Source organism: Grampus griseus, assembly GCF_964374135.1.
Source record: "Grampus griseus genome assembly, chromosome: 3".
NCBI classification, from domain to species: Eukaryota; Metazoa; Chordata; class Mammalia; order Artiodactyla; family Delphinidae; genus Grampus; species Grampus griseus.
In genome coordinates this window covers 45,286,760-45,309,731 of record NC_139019.1, presented here as the reverse complement: position 1 = coordinate 45,309,731, position 22,972 = coordinate 45,286,760, and the positions used below count along the sequence as shown (strand labels likewise).

The window sequence follows — 22,972 nt, the reverse complement described above, 5'->3', positions numbered from 1 at the left end:
GAACAACTGATCCTGATCAGGAGGAAGGGAAGGGAACTAACACTTAATGAATTCCTGCCCCGTGGCTGGTGTCAGTTAGGCCTCAGTTAGGACACTACCCGCATTATTAAAAAGGGGGATATTCAAGGTGAGCTTTAGAAGACAAGGAAGACTCCAGAGGTCTGCAGTCAGGACAGGAACCCCTCGTTCTGTTCTATAGAAAAACAGAGGGATCAAGATGCACCGCACATGTGAGTATGGCCCGTGGTCTGGTGTGGTCAGAGTGAAGAAAGGTGCATGCGGTTATGACACCTCATCTACTTCTGAAACAGTTGGCCTGGAAGAATGGGGGCTTTGGAAATCAGAGGGTGGCTGCATAAAAGCCCTGACCCCATGGAAGGGACAGAGGAGAGGCAAGGGCAGAGAGACTGACCAAAAAGGCAATCTTAGAGACAAAGATGGATTCTGCAATAGTGGCCTGGTGACTTTCGCAGTGATTGCCATGCAGAGACCTTTCAATTGCAAAAACCAACCAACCAACCAACCAAGTGACCCCTCCCCCTCAAAAAACATGTGTTGGTCGAATTGAATCTTGTAAGCTATATTCAGCATACTGTGGGCTTCATATCCAGGTTTTAAAAAATATATATGTGTGTGTGTGTATATACATATATAAACACACACACACACATATATAAGGGACTTGAGCATCGATGGATTTTGTTCTGGAATCAATTTCCCTTGGATACTAAGGGACAACCGTGTCTTGAAAAGACGTCCAAGTGATTCTAATGAGGAATCTGGATTGAGCCCTACCGTCTTATATAGACCTAAGGGCAAGATAAAGTCCTTTAGTTTCTACAGCATGCCAGGTACATTACATTGTCTCCTCTGTTCCTACAATCACCTTGTAAGTTAGGAATTCTTTCTCTCTTTTAAAGATAGTCACGAAGGCTGAGAAAGGTTAGATACTGTCAAGTTTCTAAGGTTATACAGTCTTTGGTTTGTTGGATTTGTCTAACTTTGAGGCAGGAGACTTCAATTAATGGTCTGCAAAGCCTTTACAGCTCCCCTCACCAGCCTCAGAATTCTCAGCTTGGTGCCTCTTGCCCTTTTCAAAATAGATCTTTAACCAAGAATTCTGTTCCCTTCTTTCTACCTTTCTCATTCCCTCTCAGATCCCTATCTCTGTTGGTTTTAAATGGAGGGAATTTTTTTAAAAAGGCAACTTTTCCTCTCAGCTTAAGAAAACTTCTCCTAAAATAAGCTGTTCTATTCAGCTATATAAATTAAGTCATTCTTGGTACTTTTATAGGTCATAGGATATAAAATTCTGTGCTCTAGCAATTCAGAAAAGACTCAGCTCCAGCATATAAACTATGAAAGCAAAGATTTACATAAATTACCATATTAATATTCATATTTAAAGTTCACAGCTTATCCAAAACAGAAAGATAAGGAAATAATTTCAATTATAGCAGAGCATCCATTTTTTTTCATGTTGTTTAAATATGTGATATGCATTTAGGAAGTGCTGGGTCAGTGGGACCACAGCTAGATTTTACTATACTTAACTCCTTGAATGCCATAACAAAGCTTTCAAAAATGTCTTGTGCAGGATTAAGCCCACTGGGATTTAGAGAAGGCATGAGGTTGAGGGAAGGGGTTTGATCAAAAGTGGGGTTAGGGATGGAACTGGAGGTAAAAATATTTGTTGTTCTACTATTGCTCATAAAAAGAAGAATGTTTTGACACTTTGACATGGGCATTTTGATGAGGGCTCTATCAACATGACCCTGTCATACTGGCCTTATCACCACGTTTCACCTCAGTGTCAATGAAACTGATGTGAATAACAAAATTTAGGGAGTCAACAAGGGCAAGAGTGGGAAGAAATGACAAGGGGAAAGTGAGATGCAAATAAGAATAGTGGGAGGCCCAGGGGAGACCAGCTGGTGTTGCTGAAACTGGCATGCACCACTTCTGTCAGCCTTACAGGGCTCCTTGGTGGGCTTGTTTAGGGCAGCTTTCTACAACGTGGTCTTTCACAAGGGTGTTGGAAGACAATATTAGAAGCTCTATTTATATTTAACTCATCTTTTTTTAGCATCTACTTTTCTGTGTTTGTGCATTATAGATTGGCACAATGGTATATGCTTATTATTTATGAATAAGTAAATGGATGTTGTGTAATAAAAGAATTTGGCTGGTTTTTGTCCCCAACTCCTGAGAGGTAACCTTGGTATTTCTCAAGTGACTGGAGTGTCTTTGTTATTCATGGTGGGTCCTTTAGAGCAAATCAGATAGTTAATGCTAGTGAGATAAATCAGGATGAGAGGGGGGCCATGCCAAAAAGACCAACTGTGTGATTAGACGGTTGGCATTTTGAGTCTGGTGATATCGGGCCATCCTCTGAGGAGGGGAGGTGGGTTGGAAATTGAGTTCAACTATATGGGCAATGATTCAACCAGTCATGTTGATGTAATAAACCCCCAACCAAAAACTCTGGACAGAAAAGCTTAGGTGAACTTCCCTGGTTGGCAATCTCCTGCACATTGTCACATATCAATGTGCCTGGACAGTGATGTGTCCCTGAGGACAACAGAAGCTTTTCATGTGGAACCCTCCCAGATCTTGCTCTATGCATTTCTCTCTTTGGCTGGTTCTGATTTGAATCCTTTTGTTATAATAAAACTATCATTGTAAGTATAGCACTTTCCTGAATTTTGTAAGTCATGCTAGTGAATTATCAAACCCAAAAGTAGTCATGGGAAACCCTGTATTTGCAGCCTGCTGGTCAGAAGTGAGAGTGGTCCTATGGATGCCAAACTGATATGTAGTATCTGAAGTGAGTCCAGTCTTGAGGAGGATGGTGCCCTTAACCTTGGCTAACTCTGGGTAGACATATATTGGAATGACTACTCAAAAACTTTTAATGGCTCTAAGTATTTTGTTCAAAAAAAGTTTGAAAACCACCTAGGACACCACTCAGGCCTCGACACATCTCTTCCCTCACCTGCCATCCAGTAGCTGTTGCTTTCAGTATGCTATGGGAAGGAAAACTATAAAAAAAATTCGTTTGATATATACAAATTACATTTGGATTACAGGATACAATAGACTTTAAATGAGAACTTTTGCAGCAACATGGACGGACCTAGAGATTGTCATACTGAATGAAGTAAGTCAGACAGAGAAGGACAAATATCGTATGATATCGCTTATATGTGGAATTTTAAAAAATGGTGCAAATGAACTTATTTACAAAACAGAAATAGAGTCACAGATGTAGAAAACAAACGTATAGTTGCCAAGGGAGAGAGAAGTGGGGAGGGATAAATTGGTAGATTGGGATTGACATATACACACTACTATATATAAAATAGATAACAAATAAGGACCTACTGTATAGCACAGGAAACTCTACTCAATGCTCTGTATATGGAAAAAGGATCTAAAAAAATAGTGGATATATGTATATGTATAGCTGATTTGCTTTGCTGTACACCTGAAACTAACACAACATTGTAAATCAACTATACTCCAATAAAATTTAAAAAAAAAATAAAGAAGGAACTACAATGAGAAAAAAAAAATGAGAACTTTTCTAAAGGGTATTCTGTGACTAAAGAACACGAGATTGAGGGCATGGAGAATGTGGCATGGTTGGGCTGCTTGTAACTCCTTTTATTTACACCATAATTCTTGCTCTTGTTTTGGAAATTGATAGTATGGGAAGGAAAAGGTACCTGACAATACTTAATATGGGACTCTGTCTAAATTTAATGGAATCAGTCATCATACACCATGACCTAGCTTCTCTGGTGACAAAACATAATCCTCCCATAACTAATATTGTGCTATTTTTCTAATTTTCTCTTTAGAATAGTTTCCTTCAATGTCTATCAGTTTTTAAGGAGTGGGTGTGTAGGGGGGTTGGTTTACAACTGATAATGAGGATAATTATCTCAATCAACTGGACTGCAGAGATAAATAACCAAGGCCATCCCAACATTAAATGAACAAATAGGGCGCCAGAACCCTCCAGCTAGACTGGGAACCCCACATTAGGCAAATAGTGCCATAGATTTAGAAATAGGTAAAATTAAACTGGGATTGTATCAATTTAGACTGAGAAGATTTGGCCTTTACTCATTTCACAGTGCAGTGGCTGAGTGCATATTATTTGCTGACTGGACAATTAGAAAATGAGGACCGGGACTTCCTTGGTGGTCCAGTGGTTAAGAGTCCACGCTTCCAATGCAGGGGGCCGGGGTTTGATCCCTGGTCAGGGAAATAGATCCTGCACGCTGGAACTAAGAGCCTGAATGCCACAACTAAAGATCCTGCATGCCACAACGAAGATCCCGTGTGCTGCAACTAAAATAAAAAAAAGATCCCGCATGCCACAACTAAGACCCAGTGCAGCCAAATAAATAAATACATACATATATATTTTTTAAAAAGAAAAGAAAATGAGGACCAACAGTATGTGTCATAAAGTACTAAACATTCTAAATATTCACTGAGGTTGGAAAGCAGACTTGATGGAGATTACATTCATGATGGAAAATACTAGTAAGGTTCAAGTAAGGCATGAGCGTAACCATTCATTTTTAAAGCCTAAAACTCTGTTTTCTAAATAGGATCATCAACAATCCCACACATTTTCTTTTTCATTAAAAATATTACCCAGAAACCAAGCTGAACATCTAGAACTAGGAAATGAGCTCTTACCACAATCTCCTCTCTGAGGAGTTATGTGACAGGTATAATTAGTGTCCTTCAAGACAAATCCACTCCCCAAAGACAGGCAACTAATTTCAAAGAAAAGAAGGCACAATAAAATAGATAGGAACCAAGAAAATCCTGTGAGAAAATAACAGTATTTGCAATAAACATTTTGACACACAGCTGCACATAAGGAGCTGCTAAGAAGTCTATTTTCAGAGTATAAGTGAAGCAGAACAAATAGCAATCATATTTATATAATATCTTTCATCCAAGAGACCAAATCTTTTATTTAATCTTCATATTCCCTATATAGCCTGTCTTAGGTAAGGCTGCAGGAACAAGAATTTAGCTTCTAGCCTTGACTTTAGTGTCAGTGTTTATGGAATTATAATTACCACCTCCAAGTACAGATGAGGTTAGGCGACAAAGCACAAAGTCAGACGGGACAGGCATCTCTATTCCCCTAGCTCCTTCTCTGTACATAATCAGCACATTAACTGCTAATGTGTGCTTCATGCTTCAGTCTTCAAGGCTTTTGCTATTTCCTGGATCACCAAAAAAAAAAAGGAAAGATTCTCTGTGACCAGAATATAAGCCCAGGTTTGCCCTCTTTGGTCTGGGCAGATACTGAGTAAACTTAAGTACTTAATTAAAACGTCTTTAGTTCCAGGCTTTACATTTTTTAACGTGTCTGCATTCTTCCTGGAGCTAATTCTGGGCCAGAACTAAGTCCAGCAAATGAAAGAATAAGTGGAAAAAACAAAGAAATAAAAAAAAAATCCAGAGACAGAAAGTTGGTTGATGGAACTTTGAGGCCATAAGAGATGAGTAAATATTTCTCATTGAGTTAGATGACATTTCTGGCCATTTTTAGGGGCCCCCAAATATGTGTTGTATATTTATTGTTCTAAGGCATTCCTCACATATACTCTCCCCTCCAAAAATAAAGATAAAAGAAGACCATTTTAGGGCTGGAATCAGGGTTAGTTCCTACAGGAATTAACCAGGTAACTTCAAGTCACTTTGCCCAGTATGGAAGATGAGACAATTTTGATTTCTCTTCATCAATTCTACCTACATATCAGCTCCATCTTACTGAGAAGTTGGAAGGTCTTACTATATAGACAAAAGTTGGGTGAGATAGGCAATACCTCCCTACACACTTGAACTGAGAGCACTGATTTGTTTTCTTCAAAATATTCTGATACTCTTGTGGCCCTTGGTCATCAACTTTTTGTAGGACATGTAATTGATATGTGCCTGGGACTGTGAAGGCTATGAAGAAACAAAATGAGTAAGATCAAGTCCTATATACCTCTCTTTCTGTCATTCATACATTCATTCATTCAACAAATATTTATTGAACATCTAGTATGTGCCAGGGACTATTCTAGACACACAGATATAAAACTGCATAAAAGGGACAGAGATTTGCTATTCTATGAAGCATGCTTGCTGGGGAGACAGATGTGGTAAATAAGTCAATTAGAAAATATATTAGAGAGTGGTAAATGCTATGGAAACAAGATAAAGCCAAGAAAGGGGATACGGAGTGCTAAAGAGGGTTGCAATATAAAATAGGGTGGGAGGGGCACACCTTGATGATAAGGTGATGTTACAGTGAAGAATGGAAGGCGATGAGGGGAGAGCCATAAGATATCTGAGGAAGAGACTTCCAGGCAGTGGGAATAGCAGGAGTAAATGCCCTGAGGTAGAAGCATGTCTGGTATGTTCTAGGAATGGCAAAGAGGCTGGTGTAGCCCAACCAAGAGGGAGAGCAGGAGAAGGTGAGGTCAGAGAGGCAGTGGGTAAACTGTGCAGGGCTTGTCGGCTCTCGTAAGGGCTTTGGCTTTAATGCAGGGGAGGTGGGATGCTGTGAATATTTGTAGCAGAGGAGTGACACGATCTGATTTACAGTCTGAAAAGCTCATTCCATCTGCTGTGCTGGGAAGATGCTGGAGGCTAGGGCAGTGCTAGAAGCAGGGAGACCGATTAGGCTATTGTAATAATCCAGATAAGAGATGAGGTAGCATAACGAGGGTGGTAGCAGCATGTTATGGCTTGAATTGTATCCCCTCCCCAAAATGTTAAAGTTGGAATCCTTAGTACCTATGAATGTGATGGTACTTGAAAATAAGGTTTTGTAGATGATCAGATTAAGATGAGGTTGTTGGGTGGGCCCTGATCCCATAGGATGGTGAAGGAGAAATCTGGGCACAGGAAGAGACACATATAAAGGGGAGATGATATGAAAACACAGGGAGAATGTTGTCTACAGGCTAAGGAATGCCCGAGGCTGCCAGAGGGAGAGAAGCATGGAAGAGGTTCTCTCTCACAACCCTCAGAAGCAACTAACCCCACCGACACTTTGATCTGGGATTTCTAGCCCCAGAACTGAGACATTTCTGGTTTTGAAGCACTCAGTCTGCGGTACTTTGCTACAGCAGCCCTAGCAAGCTAATACACAGTGGAAACAGGGAGGGGCGGGGGTGGCGGTGGGAATTTGAATATGTGATTGGTTCTTACTATTCACGGATTCCATATTTTTGATTTGCTAAAGTTTATCTGTAACCTCAAAATAAGTACTCATGGCCCTTTCACAGACATTTACAGACATGAGCAGTGATTAGAAATCCGAGTGGCCCAAACACATACTCCTAGTTGAGCTGAACAAGGGCATGTTCTGCCTTCTTGTTTCAGCTCTCACCCTGTAAATAAGTGCCCTTTCACAATACATTTAGAGTCATACTCTTCACATTTTGGTTTTTTTATTGATGATTTTGCTGTTCAATATGACCTCCAAGCATAATGCTGAAGTGCTGTCTCATGTTTCCGAGTGCAAGAAGGCTGTGGTGTGCCTTACAGAGGAAAAAGGTGTGTTGGATAAGCTTCATGTCGGCATGAGTTGCATTGCTGTAGGCCATGAGTTCGATGTCAGGAATCAACAATATATATTAAACACAGTGTCTTGAAGCAGAAACACACCTATCATAAGGAATGTATTGATCGGCTGGCAAAAATGTTGTGAACAGAAGCTCGCAGGAACCTAACCCCATACTTCCCCAATGGGGCAGATTCTGTACTCACTAATTCAACACTCTTGATAACTTTATAGAGCATAACTACCTCGAAGGACAAAAGAGATGTATTTTGAAATTAGAGCCAAGATAATAACAGTATATTTTTTTAAAGACTGGATGTGGGCTCTGAGAAAATGAGAAGTTAAGATTAACCTCAATGTTTTTGGCCTGATAAACTGGAAAGATGGAGACAGAAAAGACAATGGAGGGAACAGGGTATATTTTGTTTTTGTTTTTTGGGAAGGAGCTGTGGATTAGGAGCTGTCTATCTTGTAAATATAAACTTGAGCTTAAATTGGATGACGTGAAAATTTCAGAGGAAGAAAACTGTTTTATGGCTGGGTCCAAGCAGCAGTTAAGAAATGTAGTCATTAAGATCCAGGGAGAGGAGAGACACCTTGATGCCCAGTGTGGGGTGGTGGTAAAGCTCGGGGGTCAGACGTCTGTGCTCTATTCCCACCACTGCCCCCTCCAAGCTGTCACAGAACTGACCTTGTAGTTGAGAAGACCTTGAACAAGATTAGGAAGCTCTGAACAAAGGCTTAGCAATTGCTCATCATATCTCGGCTGTTATTACCAGGCTAAAATTCTTTCATATTGAATATGAGGTCACCTTAATTTAAGACCATTATATATTTTTGGAGAAAAAGAAAGAGACAGAAAACTGCAGAGGAAAAGAATATTTGAAGGTGAAATTTCATTCCAGTTCTAGTACATCTGCAATGGTACCCTGAATGTCATGGAAATGAATTATTTAAAACTGGTGGGATGATGGTGTCGGACTTTTATCCTCAGTCTGGTGGTTTTAAAAAAAATATCAACCTGCTCACCAGATTTCCTGCCTTAAAAAAAAAAAAAAACACCTTGTATTTATAGTTTCTCATTGTGTCATCAAAAGCAGAATGTAAATAAATAAGGTGGGGGAAGTAAACCAGAGACAATCTCCTACAGGAAATACAGCAGCTTGTGGCCATGCCAGACTTAGAACAGAAATGCATTTAAAGTCAGGAATGGGGAAGAATTTAAACCAAGTTAAAATTCTCTGCAGTGTGTATAAACATTTGAGTTTTAGTGCTAGACATTCAGGAAGAGCCTGGACAGCAGATCCAAATTCCATATACCTGGGGTCACGCTCCCACGGAGACCCAGGAAACTCTCTAGGCCACACTCCTCTGAGCAACATTTCAAAGGCAGTGAATTTTCAGTGGTGATCTTCTGTTTCTAGAACTATCTAAATCTATTTGGGCCTTGTCTCTCTAATAAATCATTCATTTATTTCTTAAATCAAAGCCCATTGGAGGATTCAAACCACAGAATACTCTGTTTTCAAAAAAGAGGTAACTTCTATTTTCTCAAAATTATGGAGTCACTAAATTGCTGCTCTTGACTTTGAACTCCACACAGCTGTCTCCTTAACAAACTGCAGGTTGGAGCAAATGGGGATCTGGCCAATTAGTCTAGTTACTGACAACAGTGACACAGTTTCGCCACCTGGACAAAGCTGAAGAACACTGTAAACCTTGTTGCAGCATCCAAAGCGATTGTTTACAGCCACTTCACTTCCCTGTGTCTTTTTAAAAAATATGCCAACCAATTCAGATAACCTCACTAGATGTGCACTTTCCATGCGGGTTTCACTCACTTTCAATAAATAATTCTTGAGCAGTCACTCAGTGCCAGGCCCTGGGGTAGGCAAGGAGATATAAAGGCGAAAAAGAGAAGGCATAGCCCTTGTCTTCAAGGAACTTGGAATCCAGCAGGAAACCATAAAGTGAAATAGGCATTTACTTTATAAGATAAACCAGTGGTGGTGTTTCAAGAGCCTACAATAGGAGCAAGTAAACACATCTGGAGTTGAAAAAACCTATCGGAGGAAATGATGGTCAAGCTGAGATCGAAAGGATGAGAGGAAATTAGCTTGATCTGTGTGAGGGCTGGAGGGATGTGGTTTCTTGTAGAAGGCAGGGCATGTGCAAAGGCCTCTTCTGAAGAGGAAGAGAAACAGAAGTATACGGAACCCAGAAGTATTCAAGGAACTAAAAGAAGTTCAAAAACTGGAAAGACTTTGGGGAGGGGGAAGGGTAAGCTGGGACGAAGTGAGAGAGTGGCATGGACATATATACACTACCAAACGTAAAATAGATAGCTAGTGGGAAGCAGCCACATAGCACAGGGAGATCAGCTCGGTGCTATGTGACCACCTAGAGGGGTGGGATAGGGAGGGTGGGAGGGAGGGAGACGCAAGATGGAGGGGATATGGGGATATATGTATATGTATAGCTGATTCACTTTGTTAAATAGCAGAAACTAACACACCATTGTAAAGCAATTGTACTCCAATAGAGATGTCAAAAAAAAATTGGAAAGACTTTAACAAGCATAATAATACAAGGTCAGCATCTGGTTTCCAAAGTATTGGATGCAATATAAGCAAGCACCTGAGGCCCTCTTCAGAGAACATAAGCTCAAACTGCCTTCTGTCTAAGGTATAACGTAGAAAAATGGAATTTAGGGAGGATAGTCTAGGTAGCATGGAATCCATGCATTCCCTTGAGTGGTTACCATTTGATTCTTGGATCGTCTGAGACCACAAGAAGTCTATGTGCTTGGAGTATATTTTCCGAGCCTCCCACAGGGGCCTTCACTGAACATACTCTAATGTTTGTCTTCTATGTTTTAAAGGCACTATAAAAAAGGAGTCTCATGAGGTCTTTTTAGTACTAGTTGTGAAAGCCATTGTTGACATAAACCCAATGTGTCCCCAAATGAAACATATTTCCAGCAGAATTTAATAAAAAAAAAAAACAACTTTCTTTGCCCTCAGGGATTGGTATAGCAATTTTTACCCCTTCCTATATTGAGAGCTGTATATTACATCAGGTTTAATTATTTTTTTCAGCCATGATTTTCACCTCGGTTTCAAAGAGTCTCAGAACCAAATTTTGTTTTAAACACAAGAGCCCTTTTGCCCTTTACACTTCCATAAGCTTTAAAATTCTCTATCAGACACCCTCAAACTGGACTCACCTGTCTGAAAGGCCAGCCACTCATTCCATTCCATTCCTGCAAGGGCTCTGCTCAACTGCCACCTCTGTTATCAGCATGACATGGGCATGATCCAAAGTAGCTCACCTCAGGCTAATGCCACACAGCTCTGCCTTCCACAATGAAGCTTCCCTGTTGCCACTGAAATGAGTCATCCACGGATGTGTAACACGGAAATGTGGAGGAGTTAAAGCCTGAACCTCTGACCAGTAGAAGACAAAGGCTCATGGGGAAATTCTTCTCCCTTCCTCTACCTGACAGTCTCTCTGAAGAAGTTCCTGCGAGACCTGTGGTCAGTTGCGCTTGATACCAAGTGGTGACTGGTTTGCCAGACGTCCCCTAGTGTTGGTTCCCCCTTCTCCGTGCCACACACCCCTTTCTTCTCTCTTGCTTCCCTGAGACTGTACTTCCCAACAAAGTATTAGCATTTAAGCTTTTCCCACCCTGTTTCTAGGGAACTAGGGCTAAAACAATATTCCCTCCAGATTTTGGGGGTCACTCTCTACTCCTATTTTATTAAGCATATTCTATGTATCTTTTGTGTTTACTTCACATTCTTTTTGAAAATGTATAGACTCAAGATAAACTTATAAAAAAGATCACAGTGGGCTTCATTTTGTATTAACTTTACAGAACTTGGGAACTTGGCTAAAGAGAGTATTTTTATTTAATTTAATTCCTCAAATAAAATTCTACTGGCAAATTCAAAGTACAGTCTAACGTGTTTTCAAAAAAGGAACAGCCTCTATTTCCTCAAAATGATTTGTTACTTTGCTGCTATTCTCTCTAAATCTCTATACCTGCTTTCTTAACTGACTAGGATTTGTGTGTAATTAAATTCTAAGAAACTATTCACTTCATCTAAATCTTCCTACAGTTAGATAGTTTAAGGATTTTACTGAGATCACAGCCAACAAGCATTTTCTTTTCTTTCTATATAATGAAAGTACATTTTGTTGAGAAGAGTATTTGAAACTTTAGCCGCAAATAAATTTCAATTAATTTTTCTTTTTGCTATGTATGATTTTCTGTATTTTTTCTAGCCTTAAGGTCAGTACTTGGATACCAGTAATTTAAAGAATCTGTTCCTTTGTACTTGTTTTGCTTAGGAATACCTTATTTCTTGTTGTAGAAAGGCATCGTGGAATATCAGCAAGTCCCTCCTTCTTCACTGCTGCTGGACAATACTGTATATGTAAGTAAGTTAGTACTGCTGAACTGGATTTTTTCCCCCAAACAGGTTTTTTTTTCTTACTATACAATTCTGTTTCTATTCCTTAAACATTTCCCAAGGTTTTTGATGGGTTGAGTTCATCAATTAACAGTAATTTTTAAAATGCCCATTTTGTGCTAGTTACTACATTAAGTAGGAAATACAAAATTTTTCTCTACAAATAGTTTATATTCTATTAGGAACTTAGGACAACTATATACCTAACAACAATAAAAAGTTGAATATAATATCGCCATAGCAGCAATACACATATGATATTAAATCTTTGCTGGGAGGAAGAATAGAACCATTAATTCCTATGTTGGTCTGAAGTAATTTCTATATTTTTTTGTTGGGTTATCAAGCAAGTATGTGAACCTCTATAGTTCCTTGGATCATCCATTCAAAATACATATTGGATTAATGTGGTATATATATATATACACAATGGAATATTATTCAGCCTTAAAAAGGAAGGAAATTCTGACATATACTACTTCATGGAATGAAACTTAAGAACATTGTGCTAAATGTAATCAAAACCACAATGAGGTATCACCTCACACTGGTCAGAATGGCCATCATCAAAAGATCTACAAACAATAAATGCTGGAAAGGGTGTGGAGAAAAGGGAACCCTCTTGTACTGTTGGTGGGAATGGAAATTGATACAGCCACTATGGAGAACAGTATGAAGGTTCATTAAAAAACTACAAATAGAACTACCATATGACCCAGCAACCCCACTACTGGGCATATTCCCTGAGAAAACCATAATTCAAAAAGAGTCATGTACCAAAATGTTCATTGCAGCTCTATTTACAATAGCCCGGAGATGGAAACAACCTAAGTGTCCATTGACAGATGAATGGATAAAGAAGATGTGGCACATATATACAATGAAATATTACTCAGCCATGAAAAGGAACAAAATTGAGTTATTTGTAGTGAGGTGGATGGACCTAGAGTCTGTCATACATAGTGAAGTAAGTCAGAAAGAGAAAAACAAATACTGTATACTAATGCACACATATGGAATCTTAAAAAACGGTACTGATGAATCTGGCTGCAGGGCAGGAATAAAGATGGAGATGTAGAGAATGGACTTGAGGACACGGGGAGGGGGAAGGGTAAGCTGGGATGAAGTGAGAGAGTGGCATCGACATATATACACTAGCAAATGTAAAATGGATGGCTAGTGGGAAGATGCTGCATAGCACAGGGAGATCAGCTCAGTGCTTTGTGAAGACCTAGAGGGGTGGGATAGAGAGGATGGGAGGGAGGCTCAAGAGGGAGGGGATATGGGGATATATGTATACTTATAGCTGTTTCACTTTGTTGTGCAACAAAAACTAACACGACATTGTAAAGCAATTATACTCCAACAAAGATATATATAAAAAAAGAACATTATGCTAAATGAAATAAGCCAGTCACACACAAAAAAGGAAATACTGTATGATTCCACTTATATGAGGTACTTAGAGTAGTATGAATAGAGCAGTCATATTCATGGACATAGAAAGTAGAATAATGGTCCAGGGGTTGGGGATAAAGGAGAATGGGAAGTTATTTAATGGGCACAGAGTTTCAGTTTTGCAAGATGAAGAGTTGTGGAGATGGACTGTAGTGATGGTTGCACAACAATAAGAATGTATTTAATACCACTGAACTGTGCACTTAAAAATGATTAAGATTGTAAATTTTAAGTTTTGTATATTTTACCACAATAAAAATTTAGAAAAAAGTTTTAATAAAATTGTACTGTATTCAGTACTAGGGAAAAGAGATGAATGAACTCACACTGCAATACAGAAGACAAAATGTAATCAGATAAAAACAGAGTCTGCTAGGTTTTTTATGTGGTCTGCAGAAGTGCTAGTGTGGCATGGAAGCAGAGATATGGGAGTGAATAGCATTGTCCACTGGGAATGGAAATTGTGGTGGGTGGGAAACGAGATAGTGGTATCTTCAAAAGCTTCATAGAAGAGCTGTTATTTGAGATGGGCTTGAAAGGGGAATAAGAATTTAGAAAGATAGCAGAGAAGGTATTCCAAGCAGAGGAACAGAGTTATTGAAAGAATGGAACATTAGTAAATTGAGAAAAGTTCTGTCTGGTTGAAACCTAGGACCAGTGGAGGAGAGTGGTAGGAGATGATGTTAATGGAATAGCTATGAGGAGGCAACACTGCCCACCATGTTAGAGGGTGTGGACTTCATTCTAAATCAATGGTCTTAACCAGAAATGGGCATCAGGATCACTTTTAGAGCTGACACACATACATATACCAATATTTATCACTGCAGACTTGGTTTTGTTTGTATAGAGTGGAGCCTGGGCTTCTTCATACTGTCAAGGTTCCACAGTGATTCAGAGAGGCTCCCAGAATCTCCACTATAAGTAAAAAGATATTATTAAAGGTTTTATTATTAAGATGAGAGACGTTACTTAGCTCTGACGGCAATATGACAGATGACCTGGAGAGGGTGGGACTTGCCAGTAAGCATACAAGGTAGAAAATTCCTAAAGTGCTGAGAGCTAAGGTTCTTAAAGAGCTCATGACAGTCTGAATTTAGACAGTGGCAGTAGGAACAAAAGCCTTCAGAAAGTTAAAACTACTGGACTTGGTGGACAGTGAGAAGTAATGGGTAAAGAGAGAGAAATCAAAATTAGAGCTCAGATTTCCACATCAGACAACTGGGTGCAGGTGGATCCACTAACTGAGATAGTAAATATTGGCATAGGTACTAATTACAATATCTGGCAGATTGTCAAAGAGTAGGTGCTCAATAACTGTTGAATGAATGAAAAATCCCTAGTAAACCAATGATTATACAGTTGTGGATGAAAACATGACTAAGAGTTGGTTTATGGATAAGCTTTGTGGGGTTTTGACAAATCTAGATATCCGGGGGAGGTAGAGTGGAAGGTTGTGAAAAAGAAATGCAAAACAGAGGGTACCATCAAAACACAAAACCCACAAAGGTTGGAAAGTTTAGGCTCGGTTCCAAAAACAGTGAATGGTTCAGTTTGGCTTTAGAATAGTGAGAGATGAGACTGTAAAAATATAGGGACTCCATGATGTCATGTGTCTGAAAGTCAGTCTGAGGAAGTTTTAACTAATTAAGGAGGTGATGGTAAGTCATGGCTTTTGGGCAGGAGTCTTCCATGATCTTTAGGATCATGTTCTTTTGGGAGACTCTTATAGCAGCAGTGGGATAGGATGGATTCGGATGGGAAGAAATCTAAGGGGGAAAAGATCAGTTAGAAGGCTATTATAAAGGAAGAAGCAAAAGATAAGAAGAAGAAGCTGAGCCATGATGGTCATGTGATTTCTCAGGCAGGAGCAGATTCAAAGGATAGTCAGGAAAAAATTAATATGCAAGATCAGGCCCCAGAATAGGATGGATGGAAGTTAGAGTTGGATACAAGGTGGAACCTGGGTGGCAAAGCATTGTGGTCTCAATGAACAGCAAAAATTGAAGTCAGGAAGGTGAGCAGTTTCAGGTGAAGACAAGTGATTCTGAAATGGCAGCAGGATGTCCAGGTGTATAAATATTTCGGATACCAGGAAATGCAACATTGCACTTCACAAGACAGACTGGGGCCCGACAGTTAAACTTGGGAGCCATCTGGTACAAGTGATAAATGATGTGTACAAGTGGATAAGATGGCCAAGGAAACAGAATAAGCCCAAGAAAAAAGCCATGAGAGGATGCTTCCCCTTTGCTGGGTGAGGGAGGGAGTGAAAGCTAGGAAGTAGAAAGAGGAGCGGTCTGAGAGACACAAGAATAATCTGGGAAATGTGCCTCTAAGACAACAGGAAACAGAATTTCAAAGGAGAGAGTGGGTAAATAGAGTCATATAGAGAATTGGAGGAGGTAGGGGAGAAGTGAGATAGGGCAGATGGTCTCTTGACAGGTGAGAGAGCCTGGGTGGGGTTGCAGAGGGAAGGCGTGGAGGAGGGCATGAGGAAGCTGCACTCTTCCACAGTGTTTCTGATGCGCGAGTCAGAGGTACGGCTCGGATGGCTCTTGGCACTGTTACCATTTGGTTTCAAAGAACTCAACAGATCCATCTCTTCTCAGTCGTCATATAACTTTCATTGGAACAACGGGCCAGAGCTATGGGTGCAAACAGATTTAGGAACCCTGATGTCTGAAATCTAATTCATGAACACTCCTGGGTCTTATCATTTCCAGAGAGGAAATAGTCAAAGTTAAAATGACCATTTTGTATGACAATATGTGTGCCAGAGCTATGTGTGGCAATTAACTGGATAGCACCATGGTATTCATTGAACCAACCTTTTTGTTACTAGTTTAAAATGCTACTTTTATCATAAACCAAATCCCATATGGCTTTGTGTCTATATCTGGACTCTCTATTTCATTCCATTCTATACCAAACCTCCTGGTATTTGATTGGGATTGCCTTGAGTTTATGAATTTATTTGTGAAGAACTGGCATTTCTTACAATATTCAGTCTACTGAAAAGAGGGGTACTTAAGCCTTCTGCTATGCCCCTCAGTTGAAGATAATTATTTTTTCATGGAGGTCCTAAGCTTGTCTTTTTCAGTTTACAGCTATATATTTCCCTTTTCAGTTGCTATTGTTAGTGGTATTATTACAATTTTTTTGTATTGTAAGTGTGTGTGTGTGTGTGTGTGTGTGTGTGTGTGTAAATAAGAAAGATGTAGGTGCATTTTCAGATAAGCAAAAAAATTTTAAAGAAACAATCTAAGCAAACTGAAATTTTTAATAGCATCTGACCTTCACTGAGCTGATACACATATAAAAAAATCATTTTGGATAATATTATCATGTAAAACAGAAAAAAAAATGTTTATTTTACCTGTGTATTGCTAATTTTTCCTTCGATAAGACAAGCCATGACTGTATTTGGAGTTAAAATGTGGTGTCTGTTTAGTCCTGGTCCTACCAGTGAGCTCACTTTCCTCCTAATACCACACAAAGCGCAACTAGACTCTGGCTCTTTCCCCAGAAAAGTAGCCCTGTTCTGCCCTGCTGCTTTAATTCATGACCATGACCATGACCATCAGCTTTTCAGTGGCTCCTCCTGAGGTGCTGGTGGAATAGGCTGAAGGAGCTGCAGCCACAGCAGTCAACCCCCCATAGCAAATCCCACAGACAGAAGAGTTTTCACATGGTTTGATGTAGCTGGGAGTCAAGAAAGGTTTCCGTTTTTTCTTTTTCTTCATCCCAGTCCTTTGGAACTTTTCAATTTGAAGAAAAACTGAAAACTATCTAACAAATCCAGATAAGGGGTCAGCAAACTTTTACTGTAAACAGCCAGACAGAAGATGTTTTAGGCTTGTGGGCTCTATGGTCTCTGTTGCAGCTACTTAACTCTGCTGTTGTACCATGAAAGTAGTCAGAGAGAATAAGTAAATGAACCTGGCTGTGTTCTAATAAAACTTTATTTATAAAACAAGTGGTGAGCCAGTTGTGGCTCATAGTTCAAATTTGGCCTATGGTTCATGGTTTCCAGATTCCTATTTTAGACCAGTATGCTTCCAGACCATTCATTATTTGTACTTCAAAAAATCAAAAGCAATGTACGTGTCCCCACGGAACTAAAGATCACAGGATGCAAAGCACTGGAGTGAACAAAATAGAGCAAAATCATCAAAATGATTTCTTATCAATCCTTAAATGGGTCTGAGCATAGCTAGCCCTTATTTGCTTTATGAAACACAAGTGGGATCACAGTATATAAAAATACACATATTACATTGTGGTGTGATCACTGCTTTGAGGAGGGAGAGAGAGGTGAGTGAAAAAAAGTCATTATTAGTAATGCGAACATTTGCTCTTACTTACCAATCCTGTACTGCATTGAAGGATTCTTCATTTGTGATGTCATACATTAAAATAAAGCCCATGGCTCCACGATAATAGGCTGTGGTGATAGTCCTGTATCTTTCCTGGCCTGCTGTGTCCTACAAAATAAAAATAATAATCTGTCAAAAAATGAGGCAATACACCTTCTGGGAAGTGATTAGTTATTCCCAAAATAGTCATAACAGAGAGTCTAAATTGTATTTACAATGTATAGCTATATATGTTTTTCAGTCTTGTTTTTCCTAATGATTTTCATATGGCCGCTCTGCAGTATTATGAGCAAATCTTTTTTTTGGGGGGGTGTAAAGAACTAGCTCAGAGTACCTTCTACATATGTTCATTCCCATTAAGGAGCATTTAACTATAGAAAAGAAAATAAGAAGAAAGATCATACATATCAAAATCTGTGGCTTTTGTAGAGTTTAAAACCAGAAGAGTACATAAGCTCCAGCATTATGTATTTACTGTCTATCTGCTAAGTACAAGCCTCTGTGGGGGAAAAAAGAGAAAAGGACCTTTTATGAAAAGGTCCCTGCATTTAAAAGCATGCAGTGTAGTTTCCAGTTATTCAATGGTAAAATGACAATTAAAATACCTACTTTGTGTGGGTGTTTGAGTCGGACAGATCTGGAGTTCCCACTCTCCCATTAGAGAGCTTGGGGGGACATGCACAAGCTGCTGAGCCTCTATTAACTTAAACCCCCTAAAGTCTAGCGTGCCTGTTAGGGTGACATGAAATAATGCATGGAAAGTACTTCACTGAGCCTGACACACAAAAAGTGTTCAATAAATGGTAAGAACTGGCTGTTATTCCTGAAATTTGGGAAGGCAAGGCTAACACAGGATGGTAGATGGCAGCTTACAAATGCAGGGGCTCAGGGCCTGCAAAATAGTCTCATGCAGCAGTGAAATCTGAGAATCAGAGGCAGCTACATCACTGAAATGACCTATATAGGTCACAGATACTGCACGATGTAGTTGAAGAAATTATTCCTCAATTCAACTAACTCTTGCTCCTTTGTCTTCTCAGGATCTGGGGGTATAACTTATAACCCAATGCTCCTTGGCTTCCCCCTTCACCACTTTCCCAGGCGATTGGGCTCTGATTTCTGTCCTAGTATTCTAGGTGCTTAGCATTTTGGACAGAAATGTCACCTTCTTTCTGACTTCGGTCTGGGTCCTCTTTCTTCCCTTCTCCCAGAGATGCCTCCTTTGTATACAAAGTGCATCCCAGTTCCCCCTAAGGCAATATTAATAGGTCTTGAAGGGAAAGCTAATGTGTTGGAAGATTCAAGAAGTTCCTTTAGCATCAAAATGAAGTGAACAAAGCACCGAGCTTATCTCCCTGTGCTTTGCGGCTGCTTCCCACTAGCTATCTATTTTACGTTTGGTCGTGTATATATGTCCATGCCACTCTCTCGTTTTGTCACAGCTTACCCTTCCCCCTCCCCATATCCTCAAGTCCATTCTCTAGTAGGTCAGACGCAAGAGGGGAGAGATATGGGAACATGTGTATATGTATAACTGATTCACTTTGTTATAAAGCAGAAACTAACACACCATTGTACAGCAATTATACTCTAATAAAGGTGTAAAAAAATAAAATAAAATAAAATAAAATAAAACCTTAAAAAAAATGAAGTGAACATCTCCTGGGTCTCACTCTTAGAACAGGCTCATGTTGGACACACTGTTCCTCACCTGTAGGTACCCTCCTGCTCAGATGCTTGCACTCCACATCGGACTAACAGTAGGAAACTCAAGAATGCTCACAATTTTCTCCTAATTTGTGTGGTTTATTCTATTTGGCCCCTGAAAATTCAGAGAATGGTAACCAAAGAAGGTTGAGGAAATCAGCAAATGATTCTAGGAGAATGTGGGCGTGTGAAATAAAACTTGAAAATTAGCAAAGGGTGTGACTGTTCATGAGCAACAATTCTACCCTACACTTGGAGCAGGGATAAGGCTGGCCTGATTAGAGGTGTTTATTAGGTAATATTATTGAAATAATTTCCAAAGGTAAGATAAAAACAGGTTATGGTATCCAAAATAACAAAAAATGAAGCAAAACAAACGAGGAAGGTCTTTCAGAACATACCACCAATTGGCAGAAAATAAAAAGGAAAGTCTAGGTTTCACCACGTGAAAATGTGACCATTCCTTGAATATAAAAAAAAATGCTATGAAGAAAATTGAAATGATATATAATCAAATGATATTTGAATATTTTACTGTACTTTGCTTAGTATTTTATAAATATGAAGGTATAGATATTAGAGATAAACTTGGAAATCAAAAACTGCATGTAATTGGGACAATCATAAAAATTTATTAGACAGAAAGAAGACAATCTTGAGCTTATTTGGATATTTTTGGATATTCGTTGGATATAATTCCATTAACAGTATATCCAACTGTGAAATGAAGGAGAAAGAGAACCAAATGCTCAAAGACTGTGTTTAAAAAGCAAGGTATAATTAGAGATTGTGTAATATATTTTAGCTCCTGGGGAACAGAACCCCTTATAACTAGTCATTCTATTTTAAAACTTAGGCACTTTTGTCTTGGGTTCATATTTTTCAGAATACATTATCTATAAAATTACCACTTTTTTTTCCTACTGTGAAGTAATTTCAAATAGCTTTCTTTATCTCTTGGTAAAATATCTTTTTTGACATTGACCAAGTAGCCTTCTTACAGGTTAGGGACCCACTTCCTCCTGCTTTCTCTATACAAAAGACAGCTTTTCCCCAATTTCTCAATAGGAGAAAACAGCCAATATGCCCGAGGCACTGCTAAAATGTGACCCAGACCCTTCCTGTCAAGCATGTCTTCAATACAGACACTAAATAATGTTGTGTTGAAAAACTATGACATTTTCTCTCTCTTCTTGACCTCTTCCAGTGATGGCTTCCTCTTTCATAAGATGTTAATTTTATTTTGACAGCAAAGAAACTAGATCTAGTGTTATAAAACATATCAATTTCACACTGGAAGTGTATTTAATCTTCAAGGGAGCAGAAATCAAGGTCCCGTTACATTATGATTGAGATGTTACAGGAAACCACGGGGTTGGATAGCCATTATGTATCCAAATTTTAAAACAGAGAGAGGGGGACAAAAACAGCTTTTAAGAAAAAGAAAAAAAAGAGAAGCTTTCAGACAGCACTTAAGTCACAGCAAGGGGCAGGACCTTCCACAGGATTCTGACTTGAACTCAGAAACACAATCTAATTGGAGGTAGTTGTCACCTCGGAGCTCTCAGGGAGAATAAGAAATTGCACCAAGTAGGGGAAGTGTAGTAAGAAATACAGAGAGGAAATTTCCTTCCCAAATGCAAATAAAATAAAAAGAGTAAAACTAAGCTAATAGACACTAGTTGGCTCTGCATTGGTTTTGAGTACTGAAAACAATTTTAAGATTACAAACTCATTAGCATTTTCTCTCCCATTATATTAGGAAGAAAAAGGAGTCAGAAAAAATACCTCATTACATTTGACATTTACCAATAATGATAGAAGGTTATATTGGAAAGAAAAGAACATTTATAATGTCAAGTGCCACTAACGTAATTAAATGTGAGAATCTCAAAAGGTAACTGACTAAGATGGTACTTCTCAATCTGCTCCGGAAAATGGCTCTAAACTCTGGCTTTGCCTTGCTGCTCTGCCCAGTTGATTCTGATAACTGGAGATACCTGCTGGTTTTCTATAAATGTAGGCTTCTGGTGATTGAAAAACACAACAGGAAATCTTTCACAAAAAAAGGGATAAAAATATGATTTAAAAATGAAAGCTTTCTTCCAAGAGAGTTAGCTTTCATTTTTCTCTCTTTTAAGAAAAAATAAAATCATCTTAGCTGGCTTAAATATTTTGACTTCTCAATCATGTTTTTAGGAGGAATTTTTGGCTTAAATGATAGGTTTGATTAGCAAATACTTGAATATCTGTCAAAAAAGAGCTCTAAAATGGAAAACATTAGCAGTTTGATAAGTAGTAGCTAGGAACATTTTCAGTTTGAATTTTGGCATTTTTGCCTGTTTTTGCCTTATGTTTTCTTTCTCTGGTGAAACATTTTATTTTTTTAACTGCATGTAGTGCATTCTCAAACACTTCTGAGGTCACACAGAGATAATGTGCAGTTTTAGGATCGAGGAAATAGCTTTCACTTGTAAAATCTGGGTTATATTGTAATTTGTTTTTGTTTTGGTGGTTACTTCTCTCTGTATTGGATTAAAGGGAAAATGGAAGACACCATTAGTAAAGAAACATAACTCAAATAATATCACTACCCTCAAAATACATTTATTGAATGTCTAGACAGAGAAAAATAGATTGAAGGACAGACAATCCTGATACATGAAAAAGTAGGTAATTTTATAGATGGAGAAACCAAACGAGAACACATTGGTGTTAACTGATCAACAAAGGTAATTTAATTAAGCTAAAGGAAATAATATGTAATAATCCAAAGAGGAAATCAACAGCAATGTAGGATGAGAACACTGAAACATAAGACATAAAACACATTTTATCTAGTGAACTTCTAAATAGAACACAAATATGTGAAATGGAATAAACAGTCATTTAGCATTCAAGCAAGTAGCAATCTTTTAACTTGTACCTTGCTACCTTCTACCTGTAGGAATTATTTTGAATCATCAAAGGAAGATTAAATTATACTCAATATAATTTAATATTAATGCTGATTGGTTGATTGATTCATTCATTCAATAAACAATAAGTGAACACCTATTACCAGTTACAGACTGTGATAGATATTTATTAAATTTATTTTATGTATTCTAGATGTATTTTTTATATTTAAAAACTCTATACTTTAATAGCATTTCATTAATCAGGATATCATATTCCTCACATGTCTACAAAATATTAGACACGAAATATCATTTCTAAAGAACCAGATAGCATAGCAATTTAAAACTGTAACTGAGACCATCTGCTCAGTGGTGAGGTTCTCCAATTCATAGTCACAGTTATGGGCTGTACTGTGTTCCCCCCACCAAAATATGTGAAGTCCTAACCCTAGAACCTGT

The 22,972-nt window shown here is 38.7% G+C and overlaps 1 protein-coding gene across 1 annotated transcript in view; it reads right to left on the bottom strand.

Moving 5' to 3' along the window:
* RAB3C (RAB3C, member RAS oncogene family) overlaps positions 1-22,972 on the bottom strand; it is a gene marked incomplete at both ends in the record, with an annotated part of 299,155 nt that overhangs the window by 140,871 nt on the left and 135,312 nt on the right. The window contains one exon of the mRNA XM_082652069.1: positions 17,896-18,014. Coding sequence (XP_082508195.1) covers positions 17,896-18,014 — 119 coding nt within the window. The remainder of the gene's footprint in view (positions 1-17,895; positions 18,015-22,972) is intronic.